The 24,074-nt window shown below is 38.4% G+C and overlaps 1 protein-coding gene across 1 annotated transcript in view; it reads right to left on the bottom strand.

Moving 5' to 3' along the window:
• Nucleotides 1–650: 650 nt before the first annotated feature.
• Nucleotides 651–24,074, bottom strand: part of homer2 (homer scaffold protein 2) — a 78,957-nt gene continuing 55,533 nt past the window's right edge. Inside the window, exons 9-10 of the mRNA XM_055232381.1 lie at nucleotides 17,863–17,943; nucleotides 651–3,530 (exon numbers count right to left, since the gene is read on the bottom strand). Of these exons, the coding sequence (XP_055088356.1) occupies nucleotides 3,342–3,530; nucleotides 17,863–17,943 (270 nt within the window). The 3' untranslated portion in view covers nucleotides 651–3,341. The remainder of the gene's footprint in view (nucleotides 3,531–17,862; nucleotides 17,944–24,074) is intronic.

Genomic DNA, 24,074 nt, shown 5'->3' with positions numbered 1-24,074 from the left:
TGTCTGTGTGTGTTTCTGCTTCACATTAAAAGCGCCTCTTTCTGTTGGTTATATAATTCCACATTAAGATGGCGTGCGGTGGCGGACTAGCTCAACCCTCCTACCTTTCCCAAAATGCAAAGCAACCCAAAATCTCTGCAGCTCTACAGTCTGTGGAGAAGGGATTTAAAAGCTCCTGTATTACACAAAATTGACTCTTGTGAGCTTTAAGCCGTGTTATAACGCTGCTACCTCATCAAAAACATACCCGGGGTTGTGTTTTGTTTCATTCACACGTGTTCGAGTTACACTTTATTATTAGTCTGTTACATCTCTGAAGCTCAAAATGCGACGTTCCACCTTGTGATGTCATGAAGTGGTAGTTTTCAAGTTAACAGCGACATTTAACCTTCATTTCAGTAGAGATGGTCAATTCCAGGGTTAAAAATGGTCCAAAAAACACAGTGGAGCACTTCCTGTATCACCACATGATGACATCACAAGGTGGAACAGAGTGTTTTCAGTTTGAGAGAAGAGCTCAGCCTAAATCTGCAGGTTTGTTTGTGTGTTAAACGTGTGAATGAAACAAAACACAACTCCAGGTCTGTTTGTGATGAGGAAACAACATTATGCCCCTTAAGCTCCGAGCAGCTAAATGAATAAAAAAAAATGAGACAAAGTTATTATTAAACTATAGATTTGACAGTTAATTTACAATATTGAGGACACACAAAAGTGCACAGGAGGCATTTGTTCAAAGAATATTCAGGTTCAACATTTGGATCAAAAACAAACAACAAAAACAAGAAGCAAAAGTCCCTTCATTGAGATTTCAAGACAAAACCAAAACAAAAGACATGGTTTAAACAGGAAACTCCTCTCATAAAGTTTCACTGGGATTCACTCAAAAACAGTGGTTGTATAAAGGACTCGTCATAGCAACCAAATACTGTATATAGTTTTGGAGTGCAGAGCGTGGAGTCGATGATCGTTTGAATGTAGTGGCAGAAGTACTCCATTTTGTTACTTAATTAAAAGTACAGATACTGGAGCAAAAAAACAAAAAAACTCAAGTAAAAGTACCTCATGAATTAATCAACTTAAGCAAAAGTATTAAAGTACCTGTTTCAAAGTGTGCTAAGTAAAAAGTAAAAGTATTTCACGCAGATTTTGAGGTGTTCTAAAGGTTCAGAAGTTGTCATTTTGATAAACTTGTGAGCTCAACAAACAATCGATCGATCCTTTTTTTCTAGCTGGTTTTATTTGTATATTTTTGTTTGCTCAAAAAAAAAAAAAAAAAAAACTCAGCCTTTTCAGCAGGTCTCAGACAATAATAAAAAAATACTTTTACTTTTCAGTCCAGTTCAAAAATGTAGTGGAGTAAAAGTAAAAAGTATTTGCTGTAAAATTGACTTCAGTATGTAAAATGTATACTTAAGTACTTTACTACCTTTACTTCTTACGTTCCACCGCTGTTTAAATGTACAGTAATGAGACTTTAACATGACATTTATTGCTATTTTGGTCATTTAAATTTGTTCCTAAACTCTCCTTCATAACAAATAGGCTAATTACTTCGTCAGTTGTACCACTTCCAGCAAATACAGATTATCACATGCATTACGTCACTATAAGATACATTTTTGGCAACACGCTTTTGGATCTTGTCCCAGCGGTTCAAAAAACAGCTTTTTCACAACCAGGAAAATACAATAATTGCATATGTTCATAGAGATCTGTTTAAAATATTATATCTAGCTATAGATTGTCAGGGTTTAGCAGCAGGAGACACAGATATGCAAGTATTTCACCTATGGCTGTGCAAATAATCAAACTCATTTTCTCATAGTCGGGGATCTGCAGGGGTCTTTTTCGTTGAGACATTCAAAGCCAATTTTCTCTTGGAGCAGAGTTGTGTCTTTTCGTTTCATTATTACAGGACTGCGTGGTTTATGTTCCGGAAATTAACATCTAAAGCCACTTTGATTCGTCGAACTTACTAAAAGCGAGGTCGCCTTTCCGGAGATATGCCCTGTAACTTGACCTGGTGGCGTCATCTGCTTGTCTCCACGGCGACAGCGCCATACGGTGTTCCATCTTTATGAAAAATTACACAGAGCACCTGAAAACGATCTGGCGTGATCAGTCAATACAGGGAAAAATGTCACTATATCACTTTGCGTTCCCAGTCCAGAGGTGAGATAACTGGGGCAGGATAAGGAAGGGCATCTGATGTAATAATGCCACATAGATAGATGGTAAATTAAAATCCCAGAAGACTAGAAGGTGGGAGATTTGCCGTAACGATGACGGTTAAATCTGCCAAATCAAATATGTATGATTATATGTGTATGTATGTGTGGCGATGGGGGTGTACTACATATAGACTCCTTTATGACCACATTTTGAGTAATCCCAACCTCATTTTAATAGTACATTGATTTTAACACAACATTTCCCTTCAATACTCCATTTGGTATACACTTTTGTACAGTGATGGAAACAGCAGAGATCCAAAACGTGTTCAGAGGCACCAAAATAAATAAATATGTCCAAAAAAAAAACCCAAAACAAAACTATTAAAGTTTCTCAAAGTCTTTTAAATGTCCCATGATTCCCGGTGAGCAGTAGCACCACATTCCCCTCGTCCAGATTTTAACCGCCACCAAAAATGACCAAAACGCAGTGTTAAAGTTTGATCTGATTTCACAAACAAACATGTTTCAGCACAATCACACACAAAGTCTACTTCACAGGACTCGTATTATTATCATCATTTTTGGATGGCTAATTTCAAATCCCCCCAAAAAAATTCCCACAGTGGAGTAAATTGTGCCGTATATTCGTGGGATAACTTGAAGATATTTGCTTTTATATGATGGCAAAACTCTCAGCCAGATTTTTTTTCTTGCCAAGTAGAAATCGCTCCCATTACAGGCACTTGGTGTGATGGCCATTTCAATACTTTTATATCATATTTATGTGCATATAATCATTTATTAACACACCTGAGATTGACAAGGGGCGACAAAAAGGGGGCGGGACCAGCTTCCGGGGGGCCGCACTGATTGGACGATACTGGTTGTAGCCCTTTTAGACCCCTTGTTTGGTTAGAAATCTATGGCGAGACAAGCCGGAAAAACGAACAGTAAGAAACCCACCACCACCACGTAATAGTAAGAGTGTGAGTGACAGCAGCCATTTTGAAACCCCCTCCCCCCCTCCGCTGAAAAATAGTCTTGTACCGTGATGTTATTAGCAGCTGCAGTCGTCGGATTCGCCTCTAGGGGGAGCAGTGGCGCGTGTTTCTGCTGTGCGGGGGGTTACCTCACCTTGCAGTAGTGATGTTAGTTAGTGCTCGGTTAGTTATCCGCACCCAGTTTGGATAGGCCCTGTCTGAATTCGTGCAGTTCGTCGATCTTTCCATCCAGAATATCCATAAACTTCTTGAGCTCTCCTTTCATGTCGCCTTGTTTCTGCCGGCTCTCGTCGATATCCAGAGACAGGACTCCTATCCGCCCCTCCAGCTCTTTGTTCTTTGACTCCGCAACCTAGAAACACAAGAAAAAAAGAGTGGGAAAAGTTTGTAAATACATATCGAACATCAGTAGTTAAGGAGGTGGAGGAGATGGTTATTCAGTGCGCTGTAGTGTTGACAATTTAATTTTATATTCAAATCTAAGAAACGTATTCAAAATTATTAATAATGCAGTTCCACTTACATCGAAAACATTTATTTAACTTTGTTCCGGTACAAACTACTACTACACTCTGTCTCTGTGAACCCAAATTGCACAGTACCAAAAAGATCCTCAGTCTTTTCTTTCCAAACCACCAGACAGTGAAATCAGCTTCCAGACACTCTCAAATTGTCTATAAGTTTGAATAATTTTGCTAGAAATTTGAAAAAGCCCATTTTAGATCATCAAACCTGTCACGTTGCATCAGTCTAGTTCATTTGTACAGTTCTGTCTTCAGTGTAAAAACCTGCACATAATGATTTTTAATATGTGTTGTGTTGGACATGGGAACATTTCATTATATTTTCTTTTGTACGATTAATGAATTTGTACACGGTCCCTAACAAATAAAGAAGAGCAAAAGAAAGAAAGACTACATCGACTTATCATTTAATACATCTTGAGAGTCAATATTTATCACGGATGCTTTTTGTTTGTACTAATTGGACATTTTTGGTTATTTTTCTTTATTATTTTATTATTATTTTGATTTGTGGAAGGTTTAGCTGCGTGTGAATCTTCCCCCTAGTCCCGAACCCCCATTCCCTCCATAGCCCCGCCCTCTTTCGCAGACTCTATAGTGCCTCATTCACAGAGCGATTCCCGCGGCTCACGACTTTCAGGTCACATGACTCTGGGTCTGGGTAAAAAAGGCTCAACTCGATTGATTTGTGTCATAAATAATGATCAGGTATTTATGGACTAATAATAATCACACACGTTTATAGACTGGATTATTGGATTTGTGTCTGGGATGTGGAAATTACTGCTCTTTATTTATTTTTGTATTTATTTTTATTCATTATCAGGATCCAGTCACAGACCTATTGTCGCTTTTGTGACTCTCGCACAGATGCCTACAACTTTTCAAGGTGCATTGTGGGAAATTTTGAGTGCACTACTTTTTCACCCCTTGGACATTCAGACGCCGCTAAAAATGGCATAACCCCTAAATAGCGCCCCCTACAGGGAATAGTGGGGACGTTCGGACACAGCCTTGAACGATGAACTTCTTAGAGACAATATAAACTTACTACTTAACAGGCGGATTTTGACATTTATTTATTGCAGCTCATGTTTTTTTAAGATTATTATACAGAATAGTTTTTAGGGGATGATTCTGTTTTATGCTTTGGTTTCAGTATTATCGTTTATCATCTATATTTAATTCATATCGTACTTCAAAATGATGCTGATTGTTGGGTTTTAGATGAAATCACAACATTCTACTGGCCAATAATATTTAATACAAATGCAGCTAAAATTAATATAGTTAAAATGAAGATTTCTATTGTCACACAGCGAGTTCTCAGGTCCAGTCGCTAATAGAAATGATCAGATTCAACATTTATGACGTTACATTTTGTATATTCCATGGCAAAGTACAGTGGTATCAATAGGGGGAAGTGGCTGTGGAGCTGTCGTTTTCGCCCCATATCAATAAAATAACAATGATTTCCTCAACACAAAAACTTAGAATCGTGTTTTTTAAGGAGAGGAAGTTAATTTCTTCTGTCTGATCCAGAGTGTGTATGAGTTTAAATGTGAGTGTGTCTGCAGTATCACTCTGTAGTGCACACGGCTAAATGTTTTTTTACTTCTGTTTGCTTGATTTTCTAAATATTTTGCAGAGTTGTAGAAGTAAAAACACTGAAAAAATGTCACATCAAGAGCAGACGACTGGACCTTCCCTGAATCGTTTCTGAAAGGTCCTGTTCTGAAGTAAGACGCAAGGTTAAAGAAACAACTGTCATTTTGTTTTGAAGGTTATGTCATTTTATTTTTCATTTCTATAATCACAGACGCAGTGTGATGGGTATAAAGTGTCAAGTCTTTACTGAGTATCAAAATGCAAAGTGCAAATTTAAAATACAAAGATTCTCTGTGGCACATTGTTGAAAAAATGTATTGAATTACTTGAAGGTGACACAGTGTGAGTCATCTCTGTATTGTAAAGTAACGTTACATAACTTCCAGATTGGCTCGAGGTTATTCTACGGTTTGGGCTGAACGAAAACGCATTCAACAGTTGAGAGCCGTTTAAGAGCGACTCGTTTACATTCATAAACACAAAGGTCATGTGTCATTTTCACCCCAGTCGTCTTCTTCTGAGGCGAGTTTTAATCAGGCGTTTGAACTGGCTTTGCATTATTCATAGCATTGATACTTTCTCTGCAGGCCGCCGCTCGCTGCTTCCTTCCATCGATGTCACCTTTTTCACCAGCGGTTTTCGTGGGACTGTTTGATGCTGTGTGAGGCGGGGTTCTTTTCAGCCAACATAGAAAACAGCCAGCTTTTATAAACCAAAAAAACAACAACAAAACCCTGTCCACAGCTCTTTGGGTTTGCGCTAACGACAACTCTTACATGTATTAAAAGGCTCTGGCCATTAGTGTCAAAGTGAATCAGAACAAGGTTTGAAATATCTAATTACAATGAATGTTTCAGAGTCAAAATGAATGTTTCAGGAGCATTTAAGACTCAAAAATAAACTAAATTAATAATAGGATCACATGTTTCCAAACTGCAAATCCAATGAAACAAGATATTTGTTCATCAAGGAGGTTAAGGCAGTAATTGTAGCTTACTGCTAAATTTTGATATTCATTAAATCAACTTTTCAGAGCTTTTCACCATGTTGTAGTTGTTTCCTTCTCATTTACCCTCTCAGCGTTGTATTTGGAGTGATTCATGTCTGAACAATCTTTAATCGCGTATTTTCAAAACGCCATATTGCCCGTAAACCCTGATTTTCACCGCCGCTGGTACACACCCCCGTGACGTACACACTTCGTTCTTCAGTTTTATTTTCTTAATGGGTGATACGTGCAGGAGTCATTGTGGTACAAACGAATCTTCCGCTTGATGGTGTGACGTGCGGCTTGTTTCTTTTATGAAGTTGTTTTAGATGAATATTGTGATTTAAATGTGCAAATTATAATGTAATGATCCACAGGTTTTATAGATTATAACTACAGAGCAGACACAAGCACAATAAATGCAAGACGAGGTATACTTCCTACTAAACTGAATAGTATTTCCGAATAAAAGTAGGACCAAACTTAACGGAACAAGTGCAGAAGAACAACATTTCAGCCACATGTGTTAAAAGGACTGCTCCTGATTTTTACTAATTTAAAAAAAGAAAAAAAAGAAAATGTGTTGGTCCAAAGCTCCACACTGAGCTTATGCATTCTGAACATCCTAATTATTCACCATGATGAGTTTATAAGCACTTTTCACAACTTTCAGAGGACAGTGGACGATAAAATGCTTTTCTAATTATGTGCAGACAGCTCATAGCAGACGTTTTCTTTGATGACCTCAAGAGCATCTGTAACGGGGCAAATTTTTACTCAAATACATACAAAATAGTTGAGTACAGGACCAGATAAAAGTATAAGTACAGTTACAGTGCACACGGTTAGACTGCATATATCACTAAAACATCACATCATTTCTTTAATAATGTTCTATTTCCTTTCTTTGTTGCATCTGTCTGCTGCCCACGTCTAAGCAAACGTAGGGGTAATTCCACAACTGTTGTTACCAGGCAACCAGACTGTACATATCACAGAACAGGTACAGTCCTATCAATCACAAAAAAAAGTTTAAATGGAAATAAACCTAAAATTTGCCCAACGCGCGTTAGTTTCTTTAATAATATAAAGATGTCCGATCCCTCTGCTCCTTCTACCTCCAGGGATTAGTTGCCGTGGCGCGTGGTTTCCATAGTTTTAGTCAGACACGATGGCGACAGAAGTGACAGGTTAAAGCTTTAGTCTGCAGAGGCTTTAAACATGAGCAAGCTAAAAGAGGCTCCAGCTGACTCCTGAACATGACCCCCGGGAGATGACCCCCGGGAGCGGAGTAAAAATAGAATGACCACATACACACACACACACACACACACACACGATATGACACACACAACGCACACACTGTAACACTCACACACACACACGATATGACACACACAACACACACACTGTAACACTCACACATATACACACACACACACACAACACACACAACGCACACACTGTAACACTCACACATATACACACACACACACACACACAACACACACACTGTAACACTCACACATATACACACACACACACAACACACACAACGCACACACTGTAACACTCTCTCTCACACACACACACTCTACGCTATAACACACATATACACACTAAAACATCCACACACAAACTATAACACACACTATAACACACATAATAACATAAACAACACACACACACAATATAACACACACACTGTAACACTCTCACACACACAACGCACACACACGATATGACATACACAACGCACACACTGTAACACTCACACACACACGATATGACACACACACAACGCACACTGTAACACTCTCTCTCTCACACACACACACACACTATACGCTATAACACACATATACACACTAAAACATACACACAAACTATAACACACACACTATAACACACATAATAACATATACAACACACACACACAATATAACACACACAACGCACACTAATGCTATAGCACACATATACACACTAAAACATACACACACACACATATACACCCCAACATACACAACACACACATGCTATTACACACACAACATACACTGCACACACTATAACATACACAAACACTAATGCTATAACACACACACAAATAACATACACAACACACACACACACACTAACATACACAACATACACGCTATAACACACATAATAACATATGCAACACACACACACAATATAACAGACACAAACACTAACTCTATAACATACACAACACGCACACACTGTAACATCACTACACAACACTAGAACATACACGACACACTAGAGCATACACGGCAACACACGACAGGGAAATGAGGTTCCGCCACATCCTTGTCTCCATGGAGATGCTGTTGCTTTGCTCTGGAATGTTCCACAGTATGGCATTAAACCTGCCACCAGGCCAACGCACAGGTCAGATCTGTGGAGAGGTGACCCTCCACACCCCGCTGACAGTGTTTTTTGTTTTTTTTTACAGCAAAAACACAAATTAAACCAATGAAACATAAATCGATTTAATACCACACTGATTAACATTTTTGATGAAATAATAACACCCCCATGGAGACAACCAGGTAACATCTCAAACCATAAATAAAGATCTGATTTGCTTTACTTTCAAAAATCTCTAAAGCTCTAAAGTTCAATGCACCAAAACGTTTGAGAGAAGGGAACTTGTAAGAATTGGATCTATACGTACTTCCTCTTTTTGCAGTTTGAAAATCATGTTTTCAAACCTTGACCATAGTTTCAGTTTTTCCCGTGTCAAGAAAATCTCCAAAGAATAATCATAAAAAATAGGAATGTTGTCAGTTTGATTTTGCGGTTGCAGCTATTCAATAGATTAAACTGATAGTCAGCCCAAGAACGCCAATTTATATTATAATGCAGATAAATATGAACAAAAACAGCTCCGATCCAAAGACCATACTCAGGGCAGCCTCAGATGAGTCACATGAGCTGATGCCAACCTGCTGAGTTTGCCAAGTTATCAACAGTGCCATTTTCCTAATCGTGACCAATTCCAACTTCCAAGTTTATGACATAAATACACATAAAAGTTTACACCTTTACCAATTAATAACTATAATGAAATGAACCTGGAATTAAACCTGGTCTGAAGCAGGTCTAAATAAGGACTAGCACAGAACCAAACCAAGTCTACATCAGGACTAAACAAGACAAGCACATTTTTCACACTCATTAAACTGCAAACCCACGTCAACAAGATATAATTTTGTTTACCAAGGAGTATTTATGCTCTTAAAATGTGACGTTAAACCAGTCCAAACGTATCCCTCACTTTCCAAACATTCGATTCATTAACCGTGATGAATTTAAGTGTGTTTCACAAGTTTCACAGCGGAGTTTGGCAATCTTTTTTTTTTTTTTGTAATGTTTATTAATGTGCATTGTCCCCTTTTTAAATAAATAAATAAAATAAAAAAAATAAATAAAAAATCATGGTAATTCTACAAACAACTAGCGGGCTAAAAGTGCACAAGCGTTACTTCCTGGTTTGTGGAGGATAAAAACGCTTTATAACTAAATGTAGACAGCACACAGCGGTCTCATTTTGACCTCCTCGGCTGGTTTTACAATAAATGTGTACTGGGACAAAACAGATCAAACTTTATTACATGTAAGACTATGACCATGTGGTGCTGACGGATCCTACGAGTGTCACTGATAAAAGAAAATAAATTGAAGAATAAAGGACAGTGGGCGTGTACCAGCGGCGATGAAAATGAGGGGCTCAAATATGCATGAATCACTCCAAATACAACTTCAGAGGGTCAACCAGAAGGAACTATAATGTGGTTAAAAGCTCGGAAAATTGATTTTGTTGCTGAATAGATCTGATTTAAAGCAACGTCTCAGATATTTCTTTATTTCTTATCAAAAGTCATTTCCACATCTATAAAACCACATCTACGCTTCACTTTAGACGTTTGAGCTGCGCCGCTGTTGGTTTAGGCGATGGCTCGTGTGTGAGTCAGGAGAGGAAGAGAGGGAGAGACAGAGAGAGAAAGAGAGAGAGTGAGACTGCGACAGAAAGAGAGACACACAGAGAGAGAGACAGAGAGACAGAGAGAGAAAGAGAGAGAGTGAGACTGGGACAGAAAGAGAGACACACAGAGAGAGAGAGAGAGACAGAGACAGAGAGAGTGTGAGACTGGGACAGAAAGAGACACAGAGAGAGAGAGTGTGAGACTGGGACAGAAAGAGAGACACATAGAGAGAGAGACAGAGAGACAGAGAGAGAAAGAGAGAGAGTGAGACTGGGACAGAAAGAGAGACACACAGAGAGAGAGAGAGAGACAGAGACAGAGAGAGTGTGAGACTGGGACAGAAAGAGACACAGAGAGAGAGAGTGTGAGACTGGGACAGAAAGAGAGACACACAGAGAGAGAGAGAGACAGAGAGAGAAAGAGAGAGTGTGAGACTGGGACAGAAAGAGAGACACAGAGAGAGAGAAAGACAGAGATAGCTGCAGGGATAGAGAGAGACACATAGAGAGAAATAAAAAGACACAGAGAGAAAGAGATTGTGAGACTGGGACAGAAAGAGAGACACACAGAGAGAGAGAGAGAGAAAGACAGAGACAGAGAGTGAGGCAGGGATAGAGAGAGACACATAGAGAGAGAGAAAAAAAGAGAGAGAGAGATAGAGAGAGAGGGGAAGCGTCACTATAAAATGCTGCTGTCATAGAGAGATGGAAAGAGGCAAAGAGAGAAAGCTAGAAAGATGGAGAGGCAGAGAGAGCGACAGAGGGAGAGATAGAGGAAGTGAGAAGAGAAAGACAGAGAGACAGAGAGACGGGGGAGCGTCAGTATAACATGCTGCTGTCATGGTCTGGCACAAACACAGCACAGTCAGCCGGAGTGTCAGGTTTTTACAAAGGCCAAAAAAACATTTATACAAAAGAGCAAAGCGTGAATGACACGTCACACGCCCAGTTTCACCATAGTTTAACCGTAGAATAATATGACCAATGTTTTATGTGTGACCGGTGTCGTACCTGATTCACTTGGTGTCTAGACGTGGTTTGTAAAGATTAAAATATTACATGAACGTACCGGGAATTTTCCGATGACGATTTCAATTCAATCATGATTCTTGTACACAGAATGCTTTTATTGCTAAGATATTAAAGCTGTGTGTTCTCTCTCAGCGACTCAGAGAATAACAGAGGCTGGCCAATAGGGGGCGCTGAAGGGGCTGCACTAAATACGCAAATAAAATCCCCGTTTTCACCGGTACACGCCCACTGCTTTGTACTTACTTTCATTCTCCAATTTTATTTTCTTAATCAGCACCGTGGTGTAGTCACTTTTGCACAAATGAAAAAAAAAAAAGCGCAGCTAGCTAATGCGATCTGCACTTATCCATAGGAGGGGCCGACAGCTACACGGCTCTTTGTTGCGACGGCGTTTACAGTGACAGTTTTCTAACGCAGAAGGCAGCAGACTTGTTTAGTTTATCAAATCCTTTTAGATGAATATTGCAATTTAAAATATTAACGTAATGATCCACGGGTGTCGTAGATTACAACTATAGAGCAAACACAAGCACAACAAGGGCTTCTTTAACACAGGAGTTGCCTTAAACCAGGGGCGTCAAACTCATTTTCACCGAGGGCCACATCAGCAAAATGGCCGCCATCAAGGGCCAGATGTGACTGTGCGGCAGTGTAAATGTCGCTAAATGTAACCGAATATTGACGTAGACTGTACTGACTCCGCCTCATAACACAAAATACATACAGGTTTTTCTCCTCAAAGCACGAACTTGTATTCGCCTTCAACTTTCTTCCTTCCAACTTCCTTCCACGCCGACAATTTTCCTCTTCACGAACATTTTGTGATGATTATTTGCAAATATTTCTCAGTTCCACTTGCTGGGAAAATCTCATTAGTTTATTGTCAGGGCACACATTAAAGCAGTATAGACTTATTTTAAAATGACAGTCATGCCTTTTAATTTATCTTCTCGCGGGCCACAGAAAATGACGTGGCGGGCCGCATTTGGCCCCCGGGCCTTGAGTTTGACACATGTGCCTTAAACAGAAAATCCCTGAATCAACACCAGCAGATCACGATTTGTCATATGGCCCAAAGCTATTTAACGTACCACCGTGGCATCTGGAACTATTTAGCATGTGTTCACTAGGGCTAATGTCAAAAATGGTCATCAAAAATATTGCTGTGTAAATTTATGTTAATGTAGTAAATAGCAAGACAAGCTAATTTCTGTGACTTCTCAAAGATTATGTAAAAATGGCACATTGGACAGTTTTGCTGAAGTGTGTTGTGAGCCGTGATACAAACGCCAACTGGTCCATTCAGAGTCCAGCCTCGAAAACTGTAGAAACCAACAACACAAACACACAAACATTGACAGAAGCAGGGTTAGCTCCACAGACTGTATACATAAACGGCCATAGCTAACCTACGAGCCGCTGCGTTTCAAGTAAGAACTGAGCATGGGTGTGCTTCTGGCTCCATCGACTCTGGCTATCTCATACTAACCCGCTCTACATCATCGTTATTTTTATTTCATTAATGTGTCTGTAAATCAAGATATGAACATTAATAAGAGACAATTCAGGCATTAGCATCCAGTTTGATTGACAGTGTTGCTAAGCGCCTCTTGGTCGATGGCCTCGCTCTGGATTGCCTCTTCGGTTGCTATAATAATCGTGGTGGGAATTCCAAATATGGCTCCAAATTCGCCTCGTAACTGCTCTAGCGTCGATGTGCTTCATTTGAATGGAGCCAAACGCTATGGGTAACGTCACACTCACTTAGTCTGTGGTTAGCAAACATTTACACGACAAATGTAGAGGTACTAGTGGTCTTAATTTGACTGGTTTTATATCAATTAGCACCTTATGACTTTGATACAGTATAGCTACTTGTATACTCATGTGGTCAACTAAAGAAATTCTTTTTCAACTGCAAACATGCTCAGCTAATTAATTAGTTGACTAAAAGGGGCCGTGGCAAAACTCTCCAAACTATGAAATCTCTCTATAACCTGACCATATATCTGACTACATGGGACTTCATGCAAAAATAACTATCTATGCACTACCAGTAAACAGTATTTGTATGAAAAAAAAGCAGATTCAAGTTGTGATTGACTTCCAAATCTTCAGCTAACTCACTGCTAGCTGTTGCTGCTGTCGTCCCATATAAATGCCTAAAATAATTACAGAATAATAAAAATCTTGGTTGGCTAAGACTTCATTCAACTTATTCTTAGACTGGGCAAAAATGACGGATTACAGTGCCATAGTCTCGTTTTTTAATAGGAAAACTAAAAGAAAAATGGCTGGTATTAATTACATCATGTTTTTACAGCTGTATGCTCCTTTCTATCATTACAAATACATATATTTGTTAAAAAGGTTATCGCAGTCTGATTTGCCCGAGCAGCCAGTCTCTTCTACAGTCAGTTCAAATCTAGAAAAGTCTAGAATCGGACCATAGTGGAGAAAATCTGTTCTAACTTGGGACGGTCCAACCACAGCCACATTTGTATCATGTGTTTCTTAAATGCAGATGTCTCCTCTCCAAAATTATCATCTTTCAGAACAAAATATATATACAAATTTTACCTGAAAAACTATAAATTTAGTTCTCTGATTGTTTATTCTGCAAAAAATCTGTGTTTTTCCCAGTTCCGTGTGTTGTTATCCTTCCCTTTTTTACTTGCTAAAGCACTCTATTTGTTTTTTTGTTTTTCTTACGGAAGCAGAGCATGCGTCTCTCTGATTGGTTAATCCGCCTGTCAATCACACCCCCTGGAATCGAGGAGACAGGATGTGGCTCCAGACCCACTCGTGTTCGTAAAGTTTTGTCAAAGCGTCCTTGGCCTTGTCTTTGTTGTGAATTGTGCATTCTGTGCGTAACACAAATAAAAACATAAAATTCTAAAAAACATAAAAAAAATAAACAGGTTATCACAGTGAAAATGTGGAAAAAGAACGAGATTCAGAAAAAGAAAACTCAAATTACAGGCCATTTCTTATTGAGACATAGTTGAAATGATAATAAATATATGTGTAGTAAAAATAACTAGTCCCAGTTCTGCTCATTAAACAATACTAAAACTGAAAATAAAGCCTCATAGTGAGAAAAACATTATGTAACAAAAATCATACAAATTGAGACCCAAGGCATGTCTTTCCTTTCATATTTCTCTCACTCCTGTTTTATTAGCCTACACGCTGTGGGCGATGTGTGCGTTTATTTGTGCTCCCTGAAAGCGGCTTTTATCCTCACGAGCATCGTACGCTAACAACCCGGACAGAGAGCTGGTCGTCTGGAGCGTTTCTATTGGCTGATGCAGAGAATACGTTTTCAAAGAACTAGTAATCTGCACAAGAACGCACAGGGACGCTCTTTATTAGGAGGAAGAGTTAGCACAACGAGGAGCCGCGTGATGTTGAGATACTGCCATGTGAGGGGTATTTAAAGATCCACTATGGAACTTTTATAGTGGAGGGTAAGCCATGGGGCTCTTTGTCGCCACGGAGATGTTATTGCTTTCTCTAGAATATTGAACATAGTATGGTTGTTTTGTTCAGCTCCTGGTTATATAAAACTTATATTTTTCAGTCATGATTTCTTCCACCAGTGTGTTATGACAGACATCAGTTTACATCAGGTGACACTTTTACTAAAACAAAGTACAAAACATATCACCTGCTGATGGTACCTGATTTTTACAGTCTTAAAAACATAAACAGAACTAGTTGAGTTTAAATTGTTTGCGGCAATCCAGGCATATTCCTCATTTTCACAATACATCCTAGCATCTTAATTATTCACTGCAAAAGTTTTTAGTATTTTTCTCAACTTTCAAAGGTCGTTTTAGTAATGCTAACAACTAGGATGTTGACAACACACCAGCTTTACTTCCTGGTTTGTAGAAGATAAAAACGATTTATAATTAGATGGGGACAGCACACGGCAATTTCATTTTGACCCTAAGAGCTGCTGTTATAACAGATCTGTACTGGGGACATTGTACTTTATCACTTGAAAATAATCAGGAATAATCCCTTTAAGGTTAATATATACTGTGCACTTTCCCGGTCTCATTAAATAAATAAAAAAAAGAAGATTTTCGTCCCCACACATGTATCTTCACTGATGGTTATTATGGTTGTATATAGCATCAAAATACCGTAAATTTCGGATTATAAGCCGCTACTTTTTTTCCACGCTTTGAACCCTGCGGCTTTTACAGCAGTGCGGCTTATATATGGAATTTTACTGGATAACGGCCCCTGGGGGGCGCTCTCTAGCTGTAAACGTAAAAGTGAGACAGACGTGGGGAAAGATTCTGCTCTGAAGAATTCACTAGTTTTGATTTTGAACGATCATTTTGCGCATCATGAAATGGATATGATGCAGTTTTTAAGATAAAGAAACAGAAAGGAAACAGAGCAGGGGTCGGCCTTTAACACGCAAAGAGCCATTTGGACCCACTTTCCACATAAAATAAAACACTGGGAGCCGCAAATACTTTTTGACATCTAAAATGAAGATAACACTGTATAATAACAATAATGTAACGGAATAATGTAGGTTTTACTTTCACGGACAAGCCTTCTACACGTGGCAGATAAATATGGCAAAAACAACTTAAGTGCATTAAAAAAATACAACTCACCAAACCGCTGCATCATGCATCGCGCTGATTATGTGATTATGTCTACTCTACTCCGCAGTTTCTTTAAAAAAACAACAACAAAAAAACTCGTAGCGTATCGTTTAATCCCAGGTGCTTATTCTCCATGTGCCAAAGCAGTTTTGAAGGTTTCATTGCCTTATTTGCTTTTCCCGTATGTTACGCAGAGCGGACTCTGTGCGTGAGTCACCTGCAGCGACAAACCCAGATTTTAAGTAGGCATTGTCTGTTAAATTAATCTTTCTTTTTCTTGGAGGTCGTAGTCTCCTCTTCTGGCTCCTCAGTTGTCCTTTTCCCCTTTGTTAAAAAGATCTCCAAAGACTTTTGTTTTGGCTCATTTTCACTCGCTTGTGGCTCTACTTTTGTGCGTCGTGTCTGATGTGTTATACGTGATACGTCACCGCGGAGACAAGAGCAGATAATATACTTGCTACTACATCAAATAGATTTCTGTGGCGATTTCCAGCAGGATTTTCATGATACATCTACGGACGAGCTTATTAGTGTGTCATTAGGGACGGGCCAAAGTTGCTCCTGACCCCTGTGCGCACAGCGTCTGAAAATCAGGGCTCTTTACGCAGGACTGAGCTGTGTCTGTGTCAGTTCCCAAGCCACGCAGAGCCGCAGTATAAGGCTGAAAGAGGCGCATACGGCTCCGGAGCCGCGAGTTGCCGACCCCTGAAATAGAGCCACTGCACGTAAGCTCGGCATCAATGAATCCAACTTGGTCAATGTAAAAAGACGACAAAAGTTTTCAGAGGAAATAAAAGCAGATTTTCCGTGTTGGTGCAGCTTTATTTTCTAAACCTGCAGATGTGTTCATCCCGTGTTGTTGTCGTGTTGGTGCCAATTTTCAGGCAGTTTAAAAAAAAGCGTGTCGGTGCAGCGTCTTTCTGTGTAAATATCTCATGTTACAATATGAAAACCTGCGGCTTTTATTCAGGTGCGGCTTATATATGTACAAAATCGATTTTCTCTTCAAATTTAGCTGGTGCGGCTTATATCAAGGTGCGCTCTGTAGTCCGAAATTTACGGTAAGTAAATACAACAAATGGAAAAGCTCCTGTTTTCCATAGCATGTGGAGGCAGCGTAAACATGTCACCCTCCTCAGTGAGAGGAGGAGACAGGGGTCGCCGTGGTTACCTCTGAGGAGTCAGAACAGAACGCATCACGTGTGCCCTGGGACTCGTGACTATGGTGTATGTGGGCTTCAGCTTATATTTGTATATATATAATTACATATATAAGTGGAGATCATCCCACAGCTATAGATATAGATATATATATATGTGTGTGTGTTGTATGTATGTATGTGTAATTACATATAATTACACATACATACATACAACACATACATACACATATACATACACACACCATATTGAGGACTTCTCTTGCTCAAAAGACATTGTATTTTGTTAATCACTATGGCAACGATTCTATTTTTAGTGATAGTGATTTTTAAGTTCAAGATCACTCTAAAACTGTTCAAGAAAGGTCAAAGGTGAGTATCTATTTTCAATACTGATTTTAGTATTAATCTAAATCTGAATTTCAAAACTTTTGAGCAGGTTAATCTCTAAACTTTCTTGTATTATCTGGATAATGAGATTTTTACAATGTGTCCTAAGATGTGCCTGTAAATAGGTTGAGGTTCGATTCCCCCTACAAAATATGAATGGACCTTAAAATTAACCACAAGCGCAGGGATATCACTATTTTCTTTTTTGGGGGGATTACACAACACAGTTCTTTCTTTTTGATGTCATTTTTGATATTCTAATTAAGGACTGTGATATTTTAAATGTGCCAGTACATCTTGTGCCTCTACAGCCGTGTACATGCTGAGTTTCACCTGTAGTTTTGAGGTGATGCTCTCACACTCGCCCATCAGCTGTGGGATGATCTCTGCTTGTTTCCTCAGGTTTTCCAGCTCCTGAAACAAAAACACAAACAAAATGATTATGTAGCAGTGAAAATAATCATAGTAATGTGGAGTAATGTGGAGTGTTACAATTTATAATCATCATTTTAATGCAATATTCACTCTCTCTCTGGACTCACAGTGGTAAAATAGTACCTGCCCATCATAGCTTGGTTGGGATTGGAGCTGAGCGCAAGTATTATAACAACCAAAGAGTCAATTTGGAGCAAAACTGCTGAAGGTAATGCCCCCTTCCCATCCACACCAATGTTTAGCACAGGGCAGGTGTTTAGCAACGCCAGCAGGAGTGACCTTGGGAAAAGAAGGCACCTACTATGTCTATTATTAATGTTCATGTCTTGAGTTGTGGACACATTAACAACATAAATATACTGGAATCATGTAGAGCTGGTTAATACGTACATATCAAGACAAAAAAGACGAGCCTGACAGCAACAGTTACCGAGGGTATGGCAACAGTTTTTCAATAGAAAGTCAATTAGAGCCGATAGAGCCAGAAGCACTCCCATGATGACTTCCTATTTGCAACACAGCAACTAGCAGGTTAGCTATGTCAATTTATGTCCATTAATCACATACATGTTTGGTATATGGCATTCTAGCCTTTTATGTGCCAAACTACGACATTAGGTTTGAACAGAGTGGTACAGATCATTTCCACATTGCATTTAAGTGGCTCTTATGGCATTATCATCACATAAAATATAATATAGTCATAGTCACATTACAATTTCGTATTATACAATTGCTCAAAAGTTACTTGGATATTTCTGCAGGTTTTGCAATATTTAGTATAATATAACATATTAAAGTATTTTAACATGTATTCATAATAATAATAATAATAATAATGATGATAATATATTTATTTTTTTGTCTTTTTATAAACACTGTGCAGCCATTTTGTGCTTCCATCCTCTGTGACACACTACACAGGACACACTGGCTGGTTGGTGTTACTATATTTGATTAGAGAATTTGACATACTTGTCCATTTATTTTTCACATCTTTTTAGATTTGTATCACTATAAAACACAACAATAAAATAGTTTGTAACGTCGGCTACTGGTCTTCAAGGTCCACAGTGGAGCCTAAGTGACAGTCGAGTTGTTTGCAGCTTCTAGGACAGAGTGAGTCATCCAAGGTGTCATGGCCAACTTCCTTTCACGGCTCTGGGTCAGTGTTGAAGCGTTATGTGAAGAATGAAATATCCAAGACGCGTTTCTGCAGTAATTATGTGTACAAAGAGTTGGTTTTGAGTTGGTTTCTTGTTCCACATTTTCTTTGTGCTCGCTTAAGAACAGGGTTGTCAAAAGTATTGAAACCCAGATACTAACCAATCCTAAAACTAGTACTGACACTAGATATTCACTTGAGTAGGTATCAATACTAAAAAAGTCACATTCACGGGACAGATATGAACCTTTCCTGAAGAGCTTTAGAGCAAGTATAAGACACATACCATTTAATGTTGAAAAATCACATTTAATTGTTTTAATTATCATTGTGGTATTGGAATCGGTATTGAGTCTATTCCTTTGTATCGAAATAGTGTTTTAAATTTTAGTATCGTAACAACAGTACTTAAGAATGTATGAGTTAGAGCTGTTCTTAGATAATTTGGTAACACTTTAATTAGCATCACAAAAGCAGGAAAAAAGATTTAATTCATTATGAAAAATTAGTTTATTAAGAAGGATTCAGGCTTAGTAACTGCTTCATTAAGGGGTTAGGGTTATGAGGGTTATGGCTGATGCTTTTGTGAGTATTAAGTACTGCTGTCACGATACTACAATTTCAAACTTGATACTAAGGAATAGACTCTTTACAGATTTGTCCAAATTCGAGTTAGGTTTGTAAATAATAATGATCGTTGATAATTGTTGATGATGACATTTAACTAAGACACTTCCGCTCACACAGTGGGGGGTTCTGTCAGGAGCAGTGAGCGCCTGTTAAGTCTTAAATCTATTGTAGTAGTGTCGTTCTGTGCATGGTTTTGGTTGATAAAGGACACTGGAGCTTTGAATCAAGCTAATGACCTTCTTACTGCATGCTATCAATACTTAAGATTATTCAGGCCACGGTAAAATCATAAAGGACTATCATTTTAGAAGCACAAATAAGTCATTTAAAGACACAGTATGCAACTTTTTAGCCCAAACGTAGACGTCTTTTCCAGTTTGGTTGTGTTTATCAAACTAAAGAACTTAGAAAAGCATACCTCCGTACTCTGAGTGGGCTTATTTGCTTTTGGCTCTCTACTTTCGTACTGTACCTTTAAATTCAATCTATTTCAATCTATACTCCAAAAATGAGTTCTGTATTTGACTGTTAATGTCATATTCACTTTATTAACATTCAAAAACTTAAATTAATGAAAGAAAATGTATCTTTTCACTGTTGTTTGTTCATCTCTAAACACTTACATCTGATACTGTGATATTCCCACACAAACACTATGCAAATCTGCCTTGTTATACTTATTTTTTTTCATCTTGTATTAATCTTTATAATTGCAGGCCATTATAATCTCCTTTTATTACCTCACACATTTGTTTCTTTCATAAGATTTATCAGGTCTGTAATGAAGCCGCCGGGAGCCAAGTCCTGACGCTCATCCTTATTGAGCAGGTCGATATTTCACACTGCAGCAATACAGTCCCCTTAAAACAGCAGCCATTAGGTTCTTTTTAGATGACTAATATATGGGACCCACCACAGCAATGCCGTGTCTACAGCCGGGGGAAAATCTATCTGTTCTTGGCCCCACAGTATAATAAATATACTTTAATTAGACTCAAAATGAAAAATGATTCAAGCTTAGGAGCACCTTAAATGGTCTCATATTAAACAAAACTGACCCTTATAAACTTTAATTCATGCTATAATGCTATAACGCCTCAAAAACATACCTGGAGTTGTTTTGTTTCTTTCACACAAGTATGAGTAACCGTTCATTATTAGTCTGTCACATCTCCAAAGCTCAAAATGCTCTGTTCCACCTTGTGATGTCATGAAGTGATAGTTTTCAAGGTAACAGCTAAACTTTACCTTTTGTTCGGTAGAAATTCCAGGCAATTCCAGGGCTGAAATTATCCAAATGATTCTAGTGAAGGTGTGTGAAGTTTAAAAAGCCAGTGGAGCACATCCTGTTTCACCACATGACATCACAAGGTGGAACAGTGTTTTCAGTTTGAGAAAAAAAACTCAGCCTAAATCTGTGTTTTGTTTCATTCACACATGTTTAACACACAAATCCTTCAAAGACACAACTCCAGGTATTATGTTTGTGACGAGGAAACAGCATTATAAAATAGATCAGAAAATAGAGCAATATGAACCCTTTAATTAATACATTAACCATAACGTCTAACATTACCCCCTTAATTCAGTTGTTATTAAGTCTGAATCATTCTTAATAAACTACTACTATGAATTAAGTCTTTGTTTATGCTTTATTAAGGTAAATGAAGGTGTAGTTATTATAAAGTGGCACCATTTTTTGTAATCAATGGTAAACGGTCCCATTTTTATATAGTGCTTTTCCACCTTCAAGTCACTCAAAGCACTTTACACCAAGGAACCGCTCACACATTCACACACACATTCATACACCAGTGCACACAGACACTGGGGGCGAGGCGGGTCAACTGTCTTGCCCAAGGACACAATGACTGGATTCATCTGGGGGAGCTGGAATCGCACCAACATTCACGTGGAGAGTGGGATTTGAACCGTCAACCTGAGCTACTGAGATACTGTTGCATCTGTAAACAATCTTTATTAAGGCTGCATTCACAAGTGCAAAACGCCAACACAGGCTAAGTTTTCACCAGGAGCCCTAAACATTCTCGACTATAAAAGTTACATAGTGCAACTTTAAATATAGTAGAAAGTTTTGTGGGTTCTTTTAGGACACGAGATGGGAGTCTTCAGATCCTTTTGTTTCATTTTGTGTTACCAGACTCTTAATTTTTTTTGTTCCAGCAGCTTATAAATAATTCTACTTGTTAAAAATATTTTGTTGCTGTATTCTGTATTTTGTCCCAAATTTACATGGAACAGCAGTGGACTCTGGCTTGCAAAATGAGCCCATTCTCCAAAATATGCTGTTGTTAAGAGTTGGTATAAGTGTTATTATAAAGGATTCAAGAGTCATGTAGTTATTAGTTTAGTTTGTGCACATGTCGTAAAGCTGTGGCTCGTCTGGCTTATCATTTTAAAGCATTAGCACCTATTCTGCAAAATGGACTTTTCAGAACTTTTCACCATGTTATAGTTGTTTCCTTCTCATTTACCCTCTCCAAGTTGTATTTGGAGTGAATCGTGCATTTTTGAGCAATCTTTAATCACTTATTTTCAAGGTACCATATTGCCGATCAATCCCCGTTTCCATCGCCACCGGTACACACCCACTGTGACGTATTTATTCTGTTCTTTAAATGTATTTTCTTAATTGGTGATAGATGTAGGTTTCGGCAGCGCTGCATAGTCATTTTGGTAAAAATTTTAAAACATCTGCTGTTCGCTAGTGTGATCTGCAGCTATTCAGAGGAGGTGCCAACTCTTTGTGATGATGAAGTTTACGTCAGCTCCCATTGAGCACTGCAGTTTTCTAATGCAGAAGTCATCAAACTTGTTTCTTTTATTAGATCATTTTAGATGAATATTGTGATTTAAAATGTGCGATGTAATAATCCATGGGTGTCATAGACTATAACTATAGAGCAAACACAAGCACAATATGTCTTTAAAACAGTATTAGACTGTATTACAGAGCACTGACAGAGCTCATCCTCATTAGAGAAGAGCAGACTGTTTACTCTGCACTGGGCTCACTGTCTGCAGGAGGAAACTGCACCACACTGTAATACAGCAGAGTTAGCAAAGTGCGGCTAATTGCATTTGTGCTAAAAACCTGCATAGCAAACAGTAAATAGTACATGTCTCCCAGTTTAGAAGTTTAGAAATCCAGCCTTCTGTATGGATGATAAGTGAGCCATTGGTGATTGGTTAAAGGTCCTGTATTACGCAAAATTGTGAGCTTTTAGCAACATCAGAATGTTGTTACCTCATTAAAAAAAACATACCTGGAGTTGTGTTTTGTTTCACTCACACATATAAAACTTTATTATTAGTCTGTCTACATCTCCAGAGCTCAAAATGCTCTGTTCCACCTTGTGATGTCATGAAGCGGTAGTTTTCATGTCAACAGCTCCTTTTATCTTTGGTTCAGTAGAGGTTGGCAAGTTCAGGGCTGAAAGTATCCCAAAGATTCTTGTGAAGGTGTATGGAGCTTAAAAACACAGTGGAGCACTTCCTGTATTATACATGACATCCTAAAGTGGGAGTGTTTTCGGTTTGAGAGAAGAACACAGTCTAAATATGCAGAGTATGTGTGTTAAACATGTGCGAATGAAACAAAATACAATTCCAGGTACGTTTGTGATGAGGAAACATCATAACATAGATCAGAAAATAGCGTAATATGAGCCCTTTAAAATAAATTGGTTATAATAGAACTGGAAGCATGTTTTGTGATGGCGGTTCTTCCTCTTATACCATCTGCATGTTGTGTTCATTTGCAAAAAAGTGTCATTGCAATTAATTAGCAATAGTAATTTTCTTACATTATTCCATAAAAGTTAACTGTATTTAATTGGATAAAAAATGGGTGTAGAAAATAGGAACAAAGTTTAAAAAGAAGAAAAATTATCCAAAAGTAAATGGTGGGACGACAAGATTAATTGCAATCAAATCTAACAAATCGCAAAGAAAGTTATTTTTGAAGGACTATAATTTCCTCCAAAAACAACAAAATCTTCTGTCTTATTCTGCATAAAAAACGCTCACCTTTTTCAGATTTGTACAAACATGTTCTGAAATGTGATTCTTGTATTAGTTTGGCTGTTTATATTTCAGTCTTTTTGTCACTTCTACTTTGAACAGAATCTTAAACAAATTGCAAATCTGGGGTGACAGTAGCTCAGTTGGTAGAACGTTTGTCCACTGATCTGAAGGTTGCCGGTTTGAATCCTGTTCTCGACATAAACATCATTGGTAGAGCAGTCAGATCCACTAAATTGTTTTGCAAATGAACTCTCACCTGCATAGATAC

This window comes from Periophthalmus magnuspinnatus, chromosome 3 (assembly GCF_009829125.3).
Source record: "Periophthalmus magnuspinnatus isolate fPerMag1 chromosome 3, fPerMag1.2.pri, whole genome shotgun sequence".
NCBI lineage: Eukaryota > Metazoa > Chordata > Actinopteri > Gobiiformes > Gobiidae > Periophthalmus > Periophthalmus magnuspinnatus.
The sequence above is the reverse complement of the archived record's forward strand: the minus strand, read 5'-3'. Positions and strand labels throughout refer to the sequence as shown.